The sequence below is a fragment of the Phyllosticta citriasiana genome (assembly GCF_038021145.1).
Source record: "Phyllosticta citriasiana strain CBS 120426 chromosome Unknown IWZ02scaffold_1, whole genome shotgun sequence".
NCBI lineage: Eukaryota > Fungi > Ascomycota > Dothideomycetes > Botryosphaeriales > Phyllostictaceae > Phyllosticta > Phyllosticta citriasiana.
Genome location: NW_027117278.1, coordinates 790666 through 810543, shown reverse-complemented (window position 1 = coordinate 810543; position 19878 = coordinate 790666). Strand labels below are relative to the sequence as shown.

Sequence of the window (19878 nt, the reverse complement as noted above, 5' to 3'; positions counted from 1 at the left end):
AATCGGGCAGGGCCAATGCACGGAGTCAAGTCAGTCAAAGTCAGTCTTAAAATTCGATCAAACAGTCTTCGATTGGCGGTGTCCAGCCTATCCTCTATCTACCTAATGCCGAATCCCAGCACAAGAGCCTTCCTCCGGGTGTTGCGAGTGTCGGGGTCATCCAAGAAAAGCAAGCACATCTTCCACAACACTGGTGGTCATTGTCTTTGTCGCCTTTTCCGCGTTTTCATGCTATTCATATCCGAGACAAGGAGGAGCTATTCGAAAAGTTCTGTTTGGCGTTTTGCCCATGTGCGATCCTACCCGTCTAAATGGTCTAGGCCAGGCGTCTCATTGAGGCGCTCGAACGGAAGCAGAAAATTCAGATGATTACTTGTCCTACTTGTTGGCCGCATCACGGCACTCCAAATCCAAATGTTCGACATGATTAATTACCGAACCCATACATCGACGCCGTTGCAGTTGTTGCATCTCCACGCCTTGACCGGTCGCCGCGTTGCCTCGTTTATCAACTCCATATCTGCATTAGACGAGCGATTTTGCACCGTCGACCGGGCAAAGGCATGTCAATTTGCGCTGCCACTCTTGTACGGCTCTTCTGCGCTTGGGCGCTACAATGCAGTGTAGTCAAGACATGACTGTCCGTCACTGCGGCCCTATGTTAAACCTCAGCTCAATGTCGACCGCCCAACCACTCTAGTCCACACATCAGTCGCGTTGCCATGGGCAAAACTCGAATCCCTCGGAAATATGCACATAAAAGTTGCTGCCCGTCTGCCTGCCTTACATCCTTTCTAAGAACCGTTCTGCCTACCTGCGTACCTCGATCGACGCTTTCTTGGCTCAAACTCGAACCAGTCCACGCACCAACCAATCAGCACCAGGCAAAACCAACGCCTAAACAACAGTGCAAGCCAGAACAAGACGAGATGGTGAGCAGGGAGCGAGCCAGCCAGCGAGACGGAAAGCTAGCCAGTAGACGGGCTTAGGTATGTATGTGTGTCTGTGTGTCTGTGTGTGGTTTTTTGTGTGAGATGCAGGCAGGGCAACGAGGCATCGTCGTCATCCACCAAGCGGCCAGACTCCAGGCAGACCGGCCTACCGGTGCAGCGCGGAGGTGGGGTCAAGGCACCGATTTTTCGCATTGCATTGCACGAGAGGAGGAGGAGGAGGAGGAGGAGGAGGAGGGAAAGCTGGGGATGGGATTGTATGTGCGTGTGGGGAGGAGACGGTCGTTGCCACTTGTGGCAGGTGCTTGGCTTTGGGGATTTCTTTTTTGTCTTTGCGCGGCCTGGAGGGTTTCCTTTCGCGGCGTGAGTGATGGGGTTGGTGGTCGTTGGACATGTCGTGCGATAAGTCTGACTGGCTGACTGGCTGGCTGGCTGGCTGCTGTGCCGCAATGGTGCTTCAGCTGGAAGTGTTGGGTTGGGATGTGGGGAGACTTTCTCTCGGAGCCATGACTTGCCGCATAGGTAAGACTCCGTGCATTTTCCATGATCTCAAGTCGGAGGGTAATCGACTTGGTGGAAGGGCATCATTTAATGCACCTATGTTATTGTTGATTCAGTTCTTTGCCCGGGCACTCATTCATCTCACACTTTGGAATATTGCAAGCGCGAGAATGAACCCTCTTTGGAGCAAACGGGCCACCATGTCGAGGGCATGTGGAGGGCATGTCAGGGGCTTTTCAAGGACATTTAATCTTGAAATAGCAGCCCGATGGAGGAGACGGTTTAGAGGTAGCTGTCATTTCAAAGTCCAACGGCCAACGGCCAACGTGACGAATTAGCGAGTGGTGGGCTCCTGAGTAGTAGCAGTATACTGACGGGCAGCGAGAAGAAAGTGACAGGTTTAGACGAGGGCAGAAAAAGCGAAGGCCCTTTTTCTTTCTCTTCGCTGACCTCGATCTACTCTGCCCAGAAGGACTACCCATCGAAAAGTACAGCCAAGGCTCCAAATGCTGCTCCACTAGGAACCTACAACCAACAAGTGCGAGCTCCCCACATTCAGCTGAGCTTCCAGGCGCGCACCAGCACCTCGGCCCAGAGCTCCCAAGGACGCCACAGCCGCGCCGCGCTACGCTACAACCGGACGGCCCTTGCCCGGAAGAAGCAGACGAAACCACTCAGTTGAGTAGTCCGCAAAACTTAGCTGGCCGTCTCGCTCGCTCCACGACCAAGCAAGCATCATCTCCGCTGCGCTGCGCGCAAACGTCGGGCCCGGACCACCGAGACGGCGGAGGTCGGGTTCTAGATGAGGCCGTCCGTCTGGTCTGCGTTGCTGCTGCACTCTGAATTTTCGCGATACGAGCGAGCGCGCAAAGGACGCTGTAAGGTGCGGAGTGGCGCTCCTGGTTGGGGCGGGACGCGGGCCGTCGATATCCGGGAGATCCGTGGGGATTGGATGGAAGTGATGGATAGGTGGACGACGAGAAATTGAGGAGGTTGGTGAGGGAAGATCTTGGTGATTAAGACGATGGCTGATGATGAAACGGATGCAAGAGTTGGGGGTTAGCTGTTGGCGAGAGACCAAGGGAAGAACGGTGATGAGAAAGGACGAAGCGTAACCATGTATTTAGGTGCGAGAACAGCGGTCGTATCAATGGTAGCAGCGTAGTAAGAAAAGGCACTGTGCGCTAAAAGCAAGGAAAGTTTAGATCAAGACGAAAAGTAGGGCGGCGTATTGGTCAGAGGAGAGGAGTAGCGAGCTGAGAAGTGCTGGGTGGGCGACGGCGGCGAAAGGGCAGTCAAAACATGACCGGCGACGCGTGGAGCGCTTCACTTGGGCCTTGTATGCCTCTCGTTGGTCTGCACATCATCTCCTCTACCCTCTCTCGCTCTCTGCTGGCACAAACACCGCAGCATATGTGCGTACTGGTACCTCGACATACCGCCAAGCGAATATTGGCGCACGACTCGGATGGATGCGCAGCCAGCTTCTTCGTCATCCGCAGCGGTGCCTCCCGCAATTGCGAAACTGGGTCATCAAAGTCTATTTAATTCAGTAACGCGTGGAGCTATGCGAGCAGCAAGGCGAGCGGCGAGCCATGTGGGTATGAGGTCGCGGGGTGGAGAAGTGGAGGCGGCAGTGGATGCACTATCGAGCGTGCGAGCAACCCGAGGCTCGCTTCGGATGTAAAAGGCGAATACGGGCGGGAAGAGAGAAAAGAAGGGGTCCAGCAAAGAGAGAGGACCGGGGAAAAGAGGGGGATTCAGGATATGGTGGTGATTGGGACTGGGGAGTTCCTGGAGCGATACGACGGACAGCAGTTGGGAGCTGGATGGGGGAGGACGACGTCGGAGCGTGTAGCGACGCAGTGTTACGGGGACGCAAAAGGCTGCTGCGGTGGGGTGGATACCGTGGTGTGAGTGGCATAGCATGAAGACCTAGGCGACACAGCGGGCGTTGGCGAGCGCACGAGATAGGGGACAAAAATTAGGAGAGAACGAGCCATGTTTCCCAGCATCGTGGAATGCATCAGCTACTGGCGAAAGCAGATGTGATAGAGGCACCCGAGGCTGGAACTGGGGCAGATTCTTGTGCGATCAGCTGGCGCGTGATATTAAAAACAGAGCAGAAGAGCAAAGATGTGGTGAATCACGCGTCGCATTGTTTTGGCCATCCTTTTGGTGACGGACCCATGGACTTTCTGGTGTGACGTCATGTATGTCAAGCAGTGAGCGGCACACGACTGCGGCAGACGGTGGTGGGAGTCGATAGAGGCGTGACGAGTGACCGGAGACAGGGCCGGCTTTGGACGTCGACTTTATTGCCGCGTGGATGCGATTCTGGCCCATTGCCTGGTTGGGACGTGGATAGAGGGCAGTACCGTAGGCGGCGGTCAGCGGTCAGGGCAGATGGCTTGCCCTCGGGTCGTCGACGGCGTGTTCGGTCCAGCAAAGGCCAACTAACATGCTCAGCCTGACGCAAGAGTGACATACGCCACAACTGGCTATGTTAGGTTCTTAGCTTGCTTGCTTGCTTGCTTGCTTGCTTGCTTGCTTGACTGACTCTGCACTTTTGAAGCTCTGCGAGTGCAATTTCGCTTGCCGCATCGGGCCAATGCTATTTTAGGGCGCGAGGCGCGGCATGATTGGCTGCATCTGAGGCACGCCAAGGATGCGTCGACCCCTTCTTGGAGGCACGGGTAGCTATCTATCATGGATGCCAACCGCCGCCGTGCTCCGTGGCGCCCTGACACTTGTCATGTCGAGGCCATGTTTCTCTTTTGGTTCTCTCCGCCTTCTCTGGCTCGAGCTCCGGACGGCGTGGGAGTTGAACTGCCCTCGAAAATCCGGGCAGGTTGCGGGAGCCGCCCAAGGCACGGCACGTCTTGAATCGTCCGTTGCCCGGTGCTTCTCTGGCCGTGCTCGAAACATGTGTGGTCTTGGGAATCGAGATCTACAACCAACTGGCGGCTGTCAGATGAGTGGCCCGCCTGCTGCAGAATCTTGGGCCGTCGCAGTTGCTGGCCCCGTCGCCGCGCCCTTTGTTCATTTCGATTTTTGCCAATTGCCATGTGTGCTTTTGCAGTCTCGCTGCTAAAAGGAAAAAAATTGCTAATCTGCCCGTGATCCACCCTTGGCCCCGGGATCTGCCTGCCGGCAGCTGAGGTGGGCTGAGACGCGCCGATGAACCAGCGGCAACGATGCCTGCCAGTGCCGTGGTGGCCCCCATTCCGGTTGCGTGTGCTGCCGGTGCTTAGGGTCCATGGCTGCGTGCCTGGACCGTCAGAAAAATAAAAAACAAAACAAAAAATTTCTTCGACATGTTCAAGGCTCAAACCACATGGCTGCGCCGCGACTGGCACAAATCGACCGTGCGCTACGAAGCAACAAGGTGTGGCGGCCTGCGGATACCCAGCACACTTTACTCTGGGTACTCTAGCACTGGTGACCGGGCCCTCGACTTGACAGGGCCTCCGACAGCCTGTCCCAATCTCAACGGCTTTGCTTGGCGCCGGACGAGAGAGTGTTTATTTTTTGTGGTCCAAATAGTAATTAGGGAGCGCGTCTATACAGCATTATGACGAGAGAATTTCGTATTCGCCGAAGTTGGGGGGTCTAGCGTTTTCGCGTGGGTGATGAGTTACTCTGGTAGGACGGCATGACAGGCGGGCAGTGGAGGCGACGTCAGGCAACACGTTCCTGTGATCAAGGCTCCAGGCAGGATTCCAGAGAAAAGAGAGCAGGCCAACAAGCCCCTTTTTCGTGCGCGAAAAGAGGCAAAAAAAAAAAAAAAAAATTGCGCCAGTGCAACAGCGAATGCAGGCGCGAGAACCATGGAACAGGCCAGCCAGGCATGACGAATTGGCCGTTGGACGGGCGGGCACCCATGCCGAAGCCCAGCTAGCGTGCAAAGTGCGCTGCTGTTTGGACGGCACCCAAGCTCGCAATGTGCGTGCCATTGATAGGTTCGGACGACGGCACTTCGGCCTCGTGGAAAGGGCATGGGAGAAATCGGCTCGGTACGTCAAGACAATTTCAGGACCGTGTAGCGCAGAAGATTGCTATTCTCGTACGGCAAGAATCGAGCTCTTGCGCAACGCTCAAGCTGAAACAGGAGATGACTTGGGCACGCAGCGGGAGGGGCACACAAGATGGGTGGCTGCTGCTGCTGCTGCGGTTGCTCTGAGTGCGGGCGACACAATGATTGAGACGAAACGACAAGACGCAAGCAGAGTTAGGTACCTGAAGCTTGCTCAAGTTTTGTTTCACTGCTGGCAATAAGCTCCTGTCTGCGGCTCCCGTCATCCATCACCATCCTACTTACGACGTTGGATTCCGCTCGACTCGATTCGGCCCGGGTCGCGTGCTGGTCAGCCGTGGGTCAAGGTCATTAGTTATCTGTACTGTACAATACAGCACTTACTTGTAGCGCCTGGAGGCCGCGCAAGGCAAAGCGAGCAGCACACCACGGGCAAGTCGGTGAGGGTGGCTAACCCAACGCTGCTGCAGCCCGTCGACGAGCCGTCACGTAGGTAGGGTAGGCATGTAAGCACGGTAGAAGCGATGGAGAACAGAAGCAAGAGGTTCTCTCGAGTACATGTACCGTACTGTGCCGTATCTTGTCCTCGCGGGCCACGCCCCCTGTCGGCCACGGTCGCCGCGCTCTTCCGCACGCCCGCGCCCTGCCCGCATCTTAGTGCCCGCCACCTTCATCAGCACCACCACCTCAGCGAACAGCGATCCAGGACAGGACAAGGAAGCAACCTACCTAACTTAACCAGCACCAAGACCAAGCACAACCACGACCACGACCACGACCACGACCACGACCGTCGCCGAACATCACGTTCGCCGATCCACCTCTTTATCCATCTCTGCTCCGCCGCCCGTCTCTCGTCACGTCGCTGCCCCCGATACCCCGTGGCACAGGCGCAACGCACTAATCTCTCCCTGCCCCTTGGCTGTGGCTGCCATTCCTGCGCGGCCTGGTGGTGGGAGCTTCCGCTTCCTCTTGTCGCCCGCGACCGTTGAGAGACATCTTTCCTCGCCCGACGCCCGATAGTCTAATCCGCTGGCGCACCTCCACTCCGTCCGTCTTCTTACAACTTCACTACCACCACCACCGCCCACTCCTCCTCCGACGCCCTCCATCTCGCTCTCTTTCCCTTCTCCCCTCTTCTCCCCCCTCCATCTCTCTCTCCGGCCCACCGGCACATGTCGGCCGTTTTCTCGCCTGTGGTCGACTTTCGCTCGTTCTGATTCCGTACCCGTCGCCTTAATTTCCTAATTCCCCTGGTACCTGGACGTCGCGCCCGGCCTGGATACCTTCGCAACCACCCTACCTTCGTCCTGCCACCACTCTGGCCGTGAACCCCTAACCCTCCACTCCGACCACCGCCCGGGTCAAAAAAGTTCCTCGTCCTCTTTCTTCACACGGCCATCATGGCTCCTGCCACGCCGAGGCTCCGAATCCTGTCAGGTATGTCGCGTACCTCAGACTCCCGCCGTCCCGCCCTGACACCGCTGGCCTCCGCTTTTGGGGCTCACGTCAACCCGGCTCCTTCGATCATTTGCAACCACGAGGTCCAAGGCTGACGATTGTTCTAGTCGGCGGCAATGCCGTTTCCGCCTTCCTGTCCTGGCGCCTCCAGGCCACAAACTCCTGCGACGTGACGCTGGTATGGAAATCAGGCTTTGACCATGTGTCACAATACGGCATAACGATGAAGTACGTGTGCCCGCAATCTTTTGGGTCGCTCCGTCGCACGGTAGAAGCTTACGGTAAACGCCTTCAGGTCCAAATTATACGGCACAGAACGTTTCAAGCCGCGCGCAGGTACAGATTTATCCTAAACAATGTTTCACTTGCACACGTTCGCTCGCTAACCCTCACGACAGTTGTGCGCTCCCCCGAAGATGCCGCCAACATCTCCAAAGCCCCGTTTGATTACGTCTTTCTCTGCGTCAAGGCGCTTCCCGACGTCTACGACATTGCCTCTGTCATCGAGCCCGTCGTTTCCCCACAGCACACATGTATTCTCGTAAACACCACACACACCCTCGGCGTCGAGTCGTACCTCGAGCAGCGATTTCCCACCAATGTCGTCCTGTCGCTCGTTTCTGGCGCCGAGTTGACTCAGGTCGGCTCAAGCGAATTTGAGCACCAGGGCTCGACCGAAATCTGGGTTGGGCCGGCCAACAGAAATCCCTCGATCCCGCATTCGATTCAATCCGACATGGCAGATGCGTTGGCCATGACCTTGAGCTCGGGCCAGGTTGAATGCAAGGTTTCCCAAAATATCCGTCAGCAACAGTATGAGAGGATGATAGGGTAAGAGATCCGGTGCCCCGTGCGCAATCGCCCACTGACATCGAGGTCTAGAAACATTGCTTTCCACCCTGTCAGCGTTCTTTTCGAGACACCAAGCCATGCTGAACTCGTGGAAAAGGTGGGGGTCCGCCAACTGATTTCAGGGGTCATAGACGAGCTTTTGCAGATCGCTGTGGCTCAAGGCTGCACGTTCTCTCCCGAGTTCAAGGATGAGACTATTGAAGCCATGACGCGTCCTCAGGAGACCAACAGTATCATGTATCAAGACTTTGCAGCGAAGCGACCCATGGAGGTGGAGACGTATCTTGGATCCCCCATGAAGCTTGCGCAGGAGGTCAACCTTGCCGTTCCTCGGATCGAGACCTTGTATGCGCTGCTTCACCACACCAACATTATCAACCAACAACGCCCAGTCGCGCCTCCAACTTCGCCCGGCGCTCAACATCCTCCTCGCATGTCCTCTGCACCAATGCCTCGTGGTCCGGCAATGAACGGGATGAATGGAGGGCCAATGCCCATGAAAAATGGAATACGTGGCCCCGGTAGCAGAGCGGCGTCGATGAGCAACGGTGTCCCTCCCCCGATGATGAGGAGAGGACCTCCTCCCAACGGCATGCCCCCGAACGGCATGCCATTGCGACCCCCCACCGGCAACGGCTACGGACCACCGCAGCGACGAGGATCTCTGGACGGCGAAGGCCTGGAAGAGTTTAGCCATATCATGCTCTACGACACTGTTCCGGAAGACGGATCCAACGACATGCCCAACGGAATCCCCCCGCCTCCTGGAATGAATGGAATGAATGGAATGGCCAATGGCATGGCCAATGGTGGATATGATGGAGCAGCTCACAATGACCTGGTCCTGAGGGAGAGGGAACTCGCGCTCAAGCAAAAGGAACTTGCCCTGATGCAGCGCGAGATGCAAATGCGCAGCGGCGGCCCGCGACGGATGCCTCCTCCTTCGCAAGTCGACTTTGACGAGCAAGATGAGGATTATTTTGACCCCATGGCCGCCCGAGGTCCTCCCATGATTGATCCCGACAACGTCGACATGATGAGCATCACGTCGCGTCGCACTCGCAAGGCACCCAGCGCCCAGCAACTACGCAAGAACCCCGAAATTCCCCCTATGAATGGACGCGGTGGTCCACGTGGTTTTGGACGTCCTGGCTTCCCGAAGCGAACCAGCGCTAGGCTCATGGCCGATGTTCCGGGCGTGCACGACTCAATTATGAACAACGCGTTGCTGGGGTACTCTTCGGATCGTTACGGCAACGTTGACCGCGCCAACATGGGACAACAATCAAGGACCAACTCGCTCACAGCGGCCCGCCTGGATGAGATGCACGGCCCCGGGTCCTACGGTCCATATCCACCTGGACGTAGGGCGAGCCAGTCACCTGGTAATCCCCTGAGCCCCAGCCGCGGACGGCCTTCTCCTCCCGGCGGTTACCCCCCATACGCTAACGGACTTCCCAACGGCAGGCCATCCCCGCCAGGCATGAGGCAGCCAGTACCTAGGCATCCGCCGGGCCATGGGAACGCAGTTGCGCCACAGCAAGTTGAGCAATATGCAGGGGTGAGCAACCCATACCCGCCCAAGAATGCTCCTCAAGTTCGCAGTCTGACTGGAAGTGCGAGCGCTAGCGCGGAGAGTGGAGATAGCGGCGCCAGCGCTCACGTAGATTCTGAACCGTCTGCGGCCAGCAGTCAAAGCAGCATTGGCCGGCACGCTCCGATTGGAGTGCGTTAATCGGGAGAAGAAGAAAAAATCAAGCATGTTTAGTCGCTTCGTTTATTGGACGACTTGTGGCATTCGACTTGGAGTAGTTGGCGCAATTCCTAACTGAGTGCGATTCAATTACTTCCGAGCTCCGAGCAGCGGCAGTAGTTTTTGCTGCAGCGGCGGCGGCTCCGGGTCGCGTGTGGCACACGGGGCGCTGTTCGGAGAAGGGTCGCACGCGAGAGGGTGTGCGTCGGCGCAATGTCTCTGTCGGCGAGCACTTTGGCATGATGTCTTAGCGCATGCAACACCACGGAACCTTTGCCCCGGCGACGGAACTGGGTTTTTCTTTTCTCTCTAATGATCTGGATAGAAGGGTGGGATGGGCCAGGGCTTTGAGCCTGCACAGGGACACACGTTGCATTTCGCCTACGACGAGACAATTGTTTTCGTAAGCCGTCGTCGTCGAAACAGGTACATAATGACGAACTTCGGCACCGTCAAGTTTCTTTTCTTCTTCTTCTTCTTCTTCTTCTTCTTCTTCTTCTTCTTCATCATCATCATCCATGCCAGAGGGGAACAGTGTTTGAATGGGTTCCAGGGGGCACCCGGCTAATCATTTTCCTACTGTCTACGGGTGTGCGGGAACCAAGACGGACGGTTGCCTCGCTTCTCTTTTTTTTTTTTTTTTTTTTTTCTTTTTCCAAATTTCCTTGTCCGACTCTCCTTTTGGTCTTTTCCTTTGCAGCGGTATCTTTTTTCCTTGCGCACAAATTTCGTAGGGTCACAGAGAGGACGAGGCGAGCAGCGACAGAGTATTGCTTCCAATCAGCAGCAATCGCATGCACTCAAGCTCAGCAGATGTGGACTTTGAGTGTTGGTGCCTGTACGCACGGGATCCAACTGCCGAGGATCATTGCCTGGGTGAGGTGGGATGTGGAGGAGGAGCGAGCGTGGAGAGGGTGGAGAGTGGGGAAGGAAGGCCGTGGCTGTATAGGATGGTAGGAAGACATATATACAAATCAGGCGATGGTGGACGCACTGGCTCGTATGTTTCGATGGTGACGGTGAACAAAGCCCCCAGGGCTGGAGTGCCGTGATCAAGGCAAAAGTTCGGCAAGGAGTTCGCCGGAAGGGCCGCCACCTCACCCAGGGGACGAGTCAGGGAGCCCCCAGGCAGCCGAATTCGCTGATGCAGAGGGCAGCACGACGAGGCTGACGAGGTGCCAGGGAGTCGGCAGTGACAGACGACAGAACCTGAGGGATGAGGCCAACATCTGTCTGGCGGTGAAGCGGCAGCATTTATTGCCAGCCAGCCAGCCAGTGCGGGGTCCATGACTTTGTTGTTGCCTCAACACCATCGTCACTTCACCACACCCGACTCCAGTCGCTTCGCTCTCCAGGCCGGCGCCCTCATTACGTAGTGCTGCCCCGCTGCGCGCCCCGCCCAATGACAGTAATGCCACCCAGGCCCGCACAACAGCTTTTCCTCCAGCCTTGACGTCCCACACGCCCAGCAGACTTCGGTCTGCTAAATCGCCGGGCCATCCAGAAGGTCCCCAGGCCGAGTCTGCTCCCCAACCTTCCACGTCATTCCTCTTCCAGCCTCTCGTCCGACCCTCGACCCTCCTCTCCGTCGCTTTGGTCGCTCTCGCCGTCCTGCTCCAGTTTGTGATCCCGCGCCTCTTCCTCGACCAAGTCTCCCCACCTGAAAACCTTCTTCTGACGACGTCGGCTGCCCTGCTCCATAAAACCCCGCCATCCTGCTCCGCATCCTCACCCACCTCCCACCAACACACCTTCAACACTCCCTTCACTCGCAGCATGGTTCTAGCGGACGAAGCGAGGCGCGTCGCCGCCGAATTCGACTTTACCCCCGACCATGTCCGCACCTCCGTCAAGGAATTTGTCCGTCAAATGGGTGCGACAACCACCCATTCCTCTTGCCATGTGGTGTGATGTCATGCTAATCCGGCAATGCAGACGAGGGTCTCAGTAAGGACGGCACAGAGCTCAGCCAGATCCCCACATACGTGACGGCTGTTCCCAATGGCACGGAAAAGGTGAGAATGATTGACACGCCCTGCATACCCCGCCGCTAACACATCCACGCAGGGTCTCTACATGGCCGTCGACCTTGGCGGCACCAACTTTCGCGTCTGCTCCATCCAACTGCATGGCAACAGCACCTTTTCCCTGACCCAGTCCAAAGTCGCCATCCCGCGCGAGCTGATGGTCGCAAAGACGTCCAAGGAGCTCTTTTCCTTCCTGGCAAAGCAGATTGAGACATTCCTCAAGGAACACCACAGCGAGCACTACCATGGCCACATTCGCAGGCGCAAGACGAGCTCGTCAGAGCAGGGCTTCAAGGACGAGGAGATTTTCTCTCTCGGCTTCACCTTTTCCTTCCCTGTCCGCCAGATTGGCATCAACAAGGGTATCCTGATGCGCTGGACAAAGGGATTCGACATTGCCGACGCTGTTGGCAAGGATGTTTGTGCACTTCTCCAGACCGAGATTGACGCCCTCCACCTGCCGGTGCGTGTGGCCGCGCTGGTCAACGACACTGTGGGAACTCTGATGGCGCGCTCGTACACTTCTCCTGGCAAGACGGGCACGCTTCTCGGTGCCATCTTTGGCACTGGCACCAACGGTGCCTACGTCGAGAAGCTGGACAAGGTGACCAAGCTCAAAGCCGACACTGAGGCTATCTACGACCAATCCACGGGCGAGATGATTGTCAACACGGAATGGGGCTCGTTTGACAATGGCCTCAAGGTGCTGCCAAACACGCCCTACGACGCTGAGCTGGACAAGAACACGCCCAACCCAGGCATCCAAATGTTTGAGAAGCGCGTGTCGGGCATGTTCTTGGGTGAAATTCTGCGCCGGGCAATCATCTCCCTCGTCAAGAACCCAGAGGTCCCTCTCTTCAAGGACGAGAACAGCGCCACCAACGATGTACACAGCACAACCACCATTGATGCCACCTCGCCGCTGTGGAAGGAATGGGGTCTTGACACATCTTTCCTGTCCATCACTGAAGCCGACGCCTCGCAAGGTCTGCGTGTCACGCGCCAGACGTTGGACCGCGACTACGGCATCAGCGCCGCCTCCGTCGAGGACGCCGAAGCCGTCAAGGTCATTGCTCGCGCCATTGGCAAGCGTGCTGCTCGTCTGTCAGCCGTCCCCATCGCTGCCATCGTCCTAGCCACGGGCAAGCTCAACAACAACTCGTCGGCGCCCACCACCAGCGACCACCCCGCAACAGCAGGCTCGGTGCCTCGCGGCAGTGGCCCCTCCGACGCAGGCAAGGACGACGTCCCCGAGGAGGACGTCATTGACATTGGTGTCGACGGCTCGCTTGTCGAATTCTACCCTGGCTTCGAAGAGTACATTCGCGAGGCGCTTCGCGAGGTCCCCGAGATTGGCGCCGCGGGCGAGAAGCGCATCCGCATCGGTATTGCCAAGGACGGCAGTGGTGTCGGCGCTGCGCTGATTGCACTCGTGGCCGGCAAGGTCGCTGCCGAAGCCGAAGAGTAGATTGCGTCTTGACGCGATGGATGAGCTTGCTTCGCTTCGTTTTTTTGATACGCTACTTGTTGGTGACATGCGGCTTGGTGTTGGGCTTGAGATTGAGAACGTTTGGGCGGAGTGGAAGATAGATCTTTTTCTCCTATACACAATTATGACGCAGCCAGGACGGCGAGAATGGAATAAGAGGACGGGCAAGGCATGGTAGATATGGGCGGTCATTTTTCTACTTCTTCGTAGCACAGCATATATCACATCATTATGTTCTACTAGCTTCGTTGCCTCTGAGAGCGGTTTTCACAGTGTGTCGAATGATGGTGGCTTAAACTCCAACCATCTCCATTTATCCTTGCCAAAGTATTCTCATACGCTCTTTTTCACTGGCAGTCTGAAACGTAGTGGACATGTTCAAAAGTAATAATAGATGACAGACAGAAAAGGAGTCAATGCACGGGGAAGAAGCAGCCATTGGTATAGACGAGACGCTGTTTTTCCGGCTTTGGCAGTGATACTGACCAGTCCAGATGGATCGGTATAAATACATTTGCGTCCACAATCCCACTTCTCCCGCCCGGCACAGCAGCACGTCGGACCAACGTTCACCAGCCAGCCACGACAGACAGCATGCATCCGCAAACTTGGCCAGTACCTCAAATTCACCTCACAGTCTTCTCAACAAACTCCTTCTCAAGCCGACCCACCTCCCTCTTAAACGCATCGACCTCCCTCCAGCAATCCAACGGACGGCGGTCATGAATGCGCAAGCACTGAACCACCTCAGCCTTGGCCTTCTCGACGCCCGGATCGGCGGCCTCGACGCGCCTGCGCGACTCGAGCTTGGCGCGCAGCTCGTCGATCTGCTTCTGCACCAGCCCGCGGCTCATGTCGCGCTGGCGCTGCTTCTCGGCCAGCGTCTCGGCGCTCGACAGGCTGTCGGCGATCTTGTCGGCCAGCGATTCTTGATGCTGCTGCTGCTGGTCGTTTTGAGAGGTGGGAGATGATGCGGCGGCAGCTTCGGTGGCGAGCGTTTGTTGGAGCTGCGAGAGGCGCTGCGATTCGAGGGCGCGCAGTTTTTCGAGTTCGGCGGAGAGTCGCTCTTGCACTTGGCGCTCGAGGGCGAGGGCGCGCGTTGTGTCGGTCTGTTGGGGTTGCGCTGGTTAGAGCGGGGTTTTGGTGGTTCAATTGTTTTGTCTGTCCATCTTATTGTCTCTTTCCTCTCGTCTCTTTTCTTCGGTCTCGAGCTGGTGCTGCTAGCTATGGTGGTGGTGGTGGTGGTGGTGGTGACCGAAGGAAGTGCAGGATGGGATGTGCGAATTACGCGGGCGTTGGCGAGCCATTGGCACATGAGCGACGTACCTGGGGACTATTCTGGAGCGCGTCGGTCAGGTTCGAGGAGAGGTGGACGGGCGCACTGCCGTGGAGGTTAGCCTGCGGTTCAACTTTTTGCTGGTCTGCCGTCATCCATGTCTGGGGGGGGGGGGGGGGGGGGGTCACTACGCACGCGTTGAAGACGTGGGCCTTGTCCGCCTCGGGTTTCGAGTTGCCCGCGCCCATTGTTATAGATGCGCGGAGGAGGGGAGAGGGGGAGGGGAAGGAGGGGTGAAGGTGTGGTTTGCCGATTGTCTTGAGCAAGAAGAGCGTTGACGTCGAATCCAAGGTGTTTGGCCGGACCGGAGCCCTGTCACGTGCGCTCCTGCAGCTTGCTTGAAGCTCCAACGGCTCGCCATTTTCTACTTCTATCACTACGCACACGACGACTCTGGCCGCCGCGGCGCAGCGTCATGTTGCAGACGTCGATTTCTGCGTGGCTTCAGAAGCCCAAAGCCGTCTGCGAGCCCGCGCGGGAAGCCGTTCAACCCGAACCGCAGCAGAAGAAGTGCAAGTTAGACAACGACACTGCCGCCAATAACAACGAATCGCCGCCGGAAGGCAAAAAGGCCCATTGCAGCCGGATTCCACGGCCATGCGACTCGAAGTCGAAAGATCCCAAAGCCGACGCGAAAGCTCGTCCGCAACACCTTCCAACAAACCCTCTTCTGCGCCCTCTGCCGCCCAACGTCGAAATAGCCCATATAAACGCGTCGACCCTACACTCGTTCCGCCGCCTCAACTCACTCCTGCTCGAGATATCCTACCCGGCCAAATTCTACGATGAGACGCTGTCCGACCCCGTCGTCCACGGCCTCTCGCTCGCCGCCTTCTGGCGCGACGACGTTGGCAACAAACGTACCACCACCTCGACCAGCACCAAAAGCGCAACTGCCGCTCCGCCGCGCAAACCCATCCTCGTCGCCGGCATCCGCTGCCGCGTTCTCGAGCCCTCGACCCTGCCGTTGCCTTCTTCCGGTGGAGGCGGCGGTGGCAACACGACGCTGTCATCCTCGAGAGGCCCGGTTTTGTACATCGCGACGTTGGCGACGCTCTCGCCGTACCGCGGGCTCGGTTTGGCGGGGCATTTGCTCGCGCGCGTGACGGGCGCGGCGGTGCGCGAGCATGGCGTCCAGACCGTCGTGGCGCACGTGTGGGAACGCAACGAGGAGGGGCTGGCGTGGTATCGGGCGCGCGGCTTCGAGGTGCTGGGGAAAGAGGACGAATACTATCGCCGTCTGAGGCCCACGGGTGCGTGGGTTGTTAGGAGGAGGATCGGCGTGGCGGATTTGTTGGGCGAGGATGGGCGGTGTGGTGATGATGTGACTGAGAGGGAAGGGGAGGATGATGGGGGTGGTGCTGTTGAGTGAGGATCACGAAGAGAAAATCGGCGTGGGCACGGCGTGCCGCGTCTGATTTGATTTGACACCAATCTCGCCGCGCGGGCCAGCAGTCTCTGGACAGGACTTTGAGTCTCGAAAACACGCGTTCGATCCGACTACGCCATACATCGAGGTCACCAACCAACCCCTTCGATGAGAGACTGGGGAGCACATTTGCGAGACCCAGAGCCTGCTACGATTCAGATCCAGCAACTCTCAAACTGCCAGGTTCCGGACGAGTACTCTAGATATCTGATCCAAACCACGGACCCCGAACCCAGCTGGAATCCACATGCTCAAATGAGACGCAAATATGCGTTCTCTCTCGCCGCATCGTCCCAGCCGTCCAGAGTCCACCACGGACCTGCAGTCGGCAGCCGTGCCATCAGACGCCTTCTTCTAGACATCTCGTCTCGTCATTGACCCGACGTGCACGCACGGCGTGGTCAGTTGGTAGTCCAAGGATTCGTCCTGCTGCCTGCTGCCTGCTGCGTGCCTCTGCATGTCCCTCACTCGCGAGACAGAGAGGGAGGGAGGGAGCCCAGACAGATAGTTAGACAGCAACGTCTACATCTATCTGTACCTCCCCAGCCACGAGACAGTCAGACAAACAGCGCACCGTGGGCGACAAAGTCTCGCAGAGACAAACGCTGAGGATCTATCTCTCGTCAATCAATGCCTCCAGGAAACGCCCGCCGCGGTAAGGTCACTGAATGAGCCAGCCTGCCAGCCGGCCGGGATAGATGGGCTACTACTAGACGTCAACACGGCCCCTAGATCATGTAGTCGACTGGAAACAACGGAACCAATCGTTGAAACAAGCAGTTCAGTACCCAGCAGTACAAACCAGAAGCGCATCAACAAAGAGAAGGACAATCGATCAAAGGAGGCGGTGGCGGTGGTGTGTAGCAGTAAATACCGTTTGTGAGCTACCAGTCGACAAAGATGGATAGATGACGATGATGGAAACGGGAAGGAGTTGAAGGTCGTCGTTGACTGCTACCTCGTTTGAAGATTTTTGATTTTCGTACTTCATCAAAGTAGTCGATTGTTTCTGTTCACTGTTTTTAAGAGACCGACTTGAGTTTTCCTTATGCCGGAAGGTGGGATGGTGGAGTGATGGAGTGGTGGAATATGGAGGGATGGAGGGAAAAGAGGCGACGCGGCTATCAGACAGACAGACAGACAGACAGACAGACACACGGCAACGGCAACGGCAGCGAGTGTGAAAAGACCGAGCTGTCGAAATTTTTTGTTCATCAACTCGATACTGCCACATAAAGACACGACTCGACGACGGCATTGATTCGTTTTTCTTTTCATGAGGAACGCATGGATGGATGGATGGGTGGGTGGGTGGGTGGGTGGGTACCTATCCCTTTTCTGCACGTCGTGTTTTCTTGTCTGGGACTTTTTGAACTACTGATTCGTTCCGCTTGAATTGGATCGAATTGAATGGACCCACGAGACGAGGCGGAAGGGGGAAAACAGAGAGTTGCTGAAATTGAAGTGAAGTACTACTGGCTACCTCAACGAGGGAGCCGCACACGCACCCACTGCTCACTGCTCACTGCTACATGCCATGCCATACGCACCTCACACACGGCGAACAAGTCTCATTTCCCAGCCAGCTAGCTCCGGACTTCTCTGCTCATCTACTCGTTTCCTCGTTTGCTCCATCCAATGTGTTTTACCCCCCTCAGCAGCCAAGACTCCCACCGACGCACGCACTCGTCACACTCCCCAACTACAGACAAGACCGACCCCTGGATCCCGCACACACTCCGGTCCCTTTCCTCCCAGCGGCGACGTGCAGACGACCGTCATCAAAGCAAGCTCGCCGTGACTACCTAGGTAAACCCATTCTTCTCGTCAATATGGCGATACCGGGCCTGCTCAGCGCGGTTCTTGAGCTCCATGGCAACGCACATGACGACGAGGGCATCAACGCCTATTTTCCGCACGTCAGCAAAAAATCCAAAAATCCAACAATCCCCCACATTACATCCTCGTCATCATGTCAATTTGGGGAACGGGACAAAACGTACCAACAATACCAAAAGCGGCGGTAAAGACAACGTCGAGGTACTGATTGGCAAAGCTGCTAAACTTGCCGATGCAGCCGCCGCGCTCGGCGGCTTTTTGGGCGTCCGGGCAGATGTCGTCTTGGACGAAGGGTGGCGATGAGGGGCTGAAGTAGCCGCAGCACTTGAACTGTGGGTTGGACAAGGGTTGTTAGTAGGGGAGCGTCATTTTGATATTGTGATTGTGGTTGTGGTGGCGGATCTTGCGGTGAAAACATGTGGCGTTAAAGGCTGGCAGATTTGGAGACGGTGGATGTAGGGGAATTTGGCGGGTCTGGAGCAAATGACTGTATTTTTGCTTGCCGCACAGGGGATTTGGACGAGGCCATGGGTGTTGGAAAAGCAATTGATGGGGCAGTCGGTGTGATTGATGGATGGCGTAGAGCACGTAGGATTTGTCCGTCCGCAAAAAGCAAAAGAGGACCTCTCTTGTAACGGCGGTTGAAAATCAAGGGAAGAAGTGGCGGACCGTCGGTGTGGGCATGTTGAACGCCAGGAGGCGTCTGTGTTGCAGGAAAGAAAGATGGACGTGACTTGAGGCCTACCTTTTCCTGCAGCAGATTCTGCGTCGACGGTTGCTCACTGGCCCAAATCTTTCCCAGCAGGCTGCGGGTGCGCAGCGTCTCTATCCAGATGATCAGGCCCACAATCAGGGTAAAGGTTCCAGAGACGACGACGGCCCAGCCGTGGATGCGCAGCCAGCCCTTGTTGGTGCGCAGGAAAAAGGCGGGCAGGACGAAGAGAAAAGAGACGAAGATGAAGACGGCGTTGACGATGCCGGCGGTCAGCGGCGTGGGCGTCTCCTTGAGCAGAATGTGCTGGGCAACGTTGCTGATGGTCAGGTCCTTGGACAGGCTCTCCTTTGACACGACCGAGAAGCCCATGATGAGGCCGCCGGAGACCAGAAATAGCAGTTCGAAAAGGGCAAGTGTGAGGAGGATCTTGTCGGCCATGATGTCGAGTCGATCGTCCAGCGACCTCGTCAATTGAGAATTGGAAAAGTAATATTAGAAGAGAAAAAAAAGACTACAGCGAGGAAAAATAGACAGGGAGCGCCAGCGCTGAGCTGCCGCGATTACAATGGAGAAGTTCAGACGGACGAAGGGAGAGGATGAGAAAGGAAAGAGGCAGAGCAGAGGAGCCTGGGAGTCGAGGCAGCAGGCAGAATGGGGCGGCAGACGCGGGTGCTGGGGCGCGTCGGATATGACATGATGGTGAAGTGGTCGTACGCGAGCAGTTTCACGCGCGCGACAAGAGGCAGCGGGTGATTGGGCGGGTGGTGATACAAGTCTTGGGTGGTGGGGGCACGATTGGACTGTCGCAGTGGAGATCTGTGTGCAACGAGCAAGCGGCAGAGGGCGTGATCGAATTGCCCAAAGAGGAGCTGAGGCGGTTACGCAACCGGATGCGGAGACTTTTTTTTTTTTTTTTTTTTTTTTTTGAGGGTTGTGTGTGTACAAGTTTCGTGGCGCAGGATTGACGGGAAGAGAAGGGCGGATCCGAGAGCGGAAATGGGCAGGATGTTTGGTGATGAGGATGGGCGAGGACGATGGGGTTGAAGTCAAAAGGCGGAGATTATCAGATGGACTGATGACTCTCACATCAGCAGGGCAGGCAGGCAGGCAGGCAGGCAGGCAGGCAGGCAGTTGGGGCCTTCCTGATTGGGCAAGGTGCGGGCTGGGGTCGAGGTCGAGGTCGAGGTCGAGGATGGAGGATGGAGGATGAGGGCGAGGGCGAGGGGAAGGATAAGGGTCGAGGTGGTACTGCAGGCTAGGTACCTAGACGGACGGGTCCAACGAAAGCTGGAACGCAGGCGACGTCACGACAGAGTGACAGTGAGTGGTAGACACCCGTACACAGTGATTTCAAGTGAGGCCATGTGAAACCTCCCGTCCTCAGGGCCCGGTCCCCCTCGGCTTTTCGTCGGCTTGAGATTCCTTAGGTTAGGTTAGGTTAGGTTAGGCTAGGTTAGGTTAGGTTAGGTTGGTCAGGTCAGGTCAGGTCC

At 56.8% G+C, this 19878-nt stretch overlaps 6 protein-coding genes across 6 annotated transcripts; 4 read left to right on the top strand and 2 right to left on the bottom strand.

The window, feature by feature from the left end:
- Positions 1-4029: 4029 nt before the first annotated feature.
- Positions 4030-4657, top strand: IWZ02DRAFT_9072 (uncharacterized protein). The gene has a single exon (XM_066771399.1). The coding sequence runs from the start codon at positions 4120-4122 to the stop codon at positions 4543-4545; it is 426 nt and encodes a 141-aa protein (XP_066626917.1). The 5' UTR covers positions 4030-4119; the 3' UTR covers positions 4546-4657.
- Positions 4658-6890: 2233 nt separating this feature from the next.
- IWZ02DRAFT_504165 (putative dehydropantoate reductase) lies at positions 6891-9667 on the top strand (the record flags this gene model as incomplete). The annotated part of the gene is made up of 5 exons (XM_066770350.1): positions 6891-6927; positions 7056-7176; positions 7244-7284; positions 7347-7779; positions 7831-9667. The coding sequence occupies 5 exons, from the start codon at positions 6891-6893 to the stop codon at positions 9533-9535; spliced, it is 2337 nt and encodes a 778-aa protein (XP_066626916.1). The 3' UTR covers positions 9536-9667.
- Positions 9668-11454: 1787 nt separating this feature from the next.
- On the top strand, positions 11455-13279 carry IWZ02DRAFT_8972 (uncharacterized protein). Its single transcript, XM_066771392.1, has 2 exons — positions 11455-11568; positions 11621-13279. Exon 2 carries the CDS (start codon positions 11630-11632, stop codon positions 13046-13048), a length of 1419 nt encoding a protein of 472 aa, XP_066626915.1. The 5' UTR covers positions 11455-11568; positions 11621-11629; the 3' UTR covers positions 13049-13279.
- Positions 13280-13371: 92 nt separating this feature from the next.
- On the bottom strand, positions 13372-14661 carry IWZ02DRAFT_8967 (uncharacterized protein). Its single transcript, XM_066771391.1, has 3 exons — positions 14541-14661; positions 14396-14450; positions 13372-14178 (listed from the first exon to the last, which is right to left on the bottom strand). Exons 1-3 carry the CDS (start codon positions 14591-14593, stop codon positions 13696-13698), a joined length of 591 nt encoding a protein of 196 aa, XP_066626914.1. The 5' UTR covers positions 14594-14661; the 3' UTR covers positions 13372-13695.
- Positions 14662-14820: 159 nt separating this feature from the next.
- IWZ02DRAFT_369790 (uncharacterized protein) lies at positions 14821-15777 on the top strand (the record flags this gene model as incomplete). Its single annotated transcript, XM_066764459.1, has 2 exons — positions 14821-15371; positions 15426-15777. 2 exons carry the CDS (start codon positions 14821-14823, stop codon positions 15775-15777), a joined length of 903 nt encoding a protein of 300 aa, XP_066626913.1.
- A 1385-nt stretch (positions 15778-17162) lies between these two features.
- Positions 17163-19311, bottom strand: IWZ02DRAFT_438799 (uncharacterized protein). The gene is made up of 3 exons (XM_066766744.1): positions 18419-19311; positions 17838-18003; positions 17163-17740 (listed from the first exon to the last, which is right to left on the bottom strand). The coding sequence occupies exons 1-3, from the start codon at positions 18824-18826 to the stop codon at positions 17640-17642; spliced, it is 675 nt and encodes a 224-aa protein (XP_066626912.1). The 5' UTR covers positions 18827-19311; the 3' UTR covers positions 17163-17639.
- Between the last annotated feature and the right edge of the window lie 567 nt (positions 19312-19878).

What these genes read in the sequence shown, in the direction of transcription:
- IWZ02DRAFT_9072 (XM_066771399.1), top strand. Translation starts at nt 4,120, where the DNA reads ATGCGTCGACCCCTTCTTGGAGGCACGGGTAGCTATCTATCATGGATG.
- IWZ02DRAFT_8967 (XM_066771391.1), bottom strand. Translation starts at nt 14,593, where the DNA reads ATGGGCGCGGGCAACTCGAAACCCGAGGCGGACAAGGCCCACGTCTTC. An exon ending in AAGGCCCACGTCTTCAACGC is followed by an intron (nt 14,451 to 14,540) that starts GTGCGTAGTGAC and finishes CCTCCACGGCAG; the next exon opens with TGCGCCCGTCCACCTCTCCT. An exon ending in CGCTCCAGAATAGTCCCCAG is followed by an intron (nt 14,179 to 14,395) that starts GTACGTCGCTCA and finishes CAACCCCAACAG; the next exon opens with ACCGACACAACGCGCGCCCT.
- IWZ02DRAFT_438799 (XM_066766744.1), bottom strand. Translation starts at nt 18,826, where the DNA reads ATGGCCGACAAGATCCTCCTCACACTTGCCCTTTTCGAACTGCTATTT. An exon ending in AGAATCTGCTGCAGGAAAAG is followed by an intron (nt 18,004 to 18,418) that starts GTAGGCCTCAAG and finishes TCCAACCCACAG; the next exon opens with TTCAAGTGCTGCGGCTACTT. An exon ending in CGCCGCTTTTGGTATTGTTG is followed by an intron (nt 17,741 to 17,837) that starts GTACGTTTTGTC and finishes TGCGGAAAATAG; the next exon opens with GCGTTGATGCCCTCGTCGTC.
- IWZ02DRAFT_8972 (XM_066771392.1), top strand. Translation starts at nt 11,630, where the DNA reads ATGGCCGTCGACCTTGGCGGCACCAACTTTCGCGTCTGCTCCATCCAA.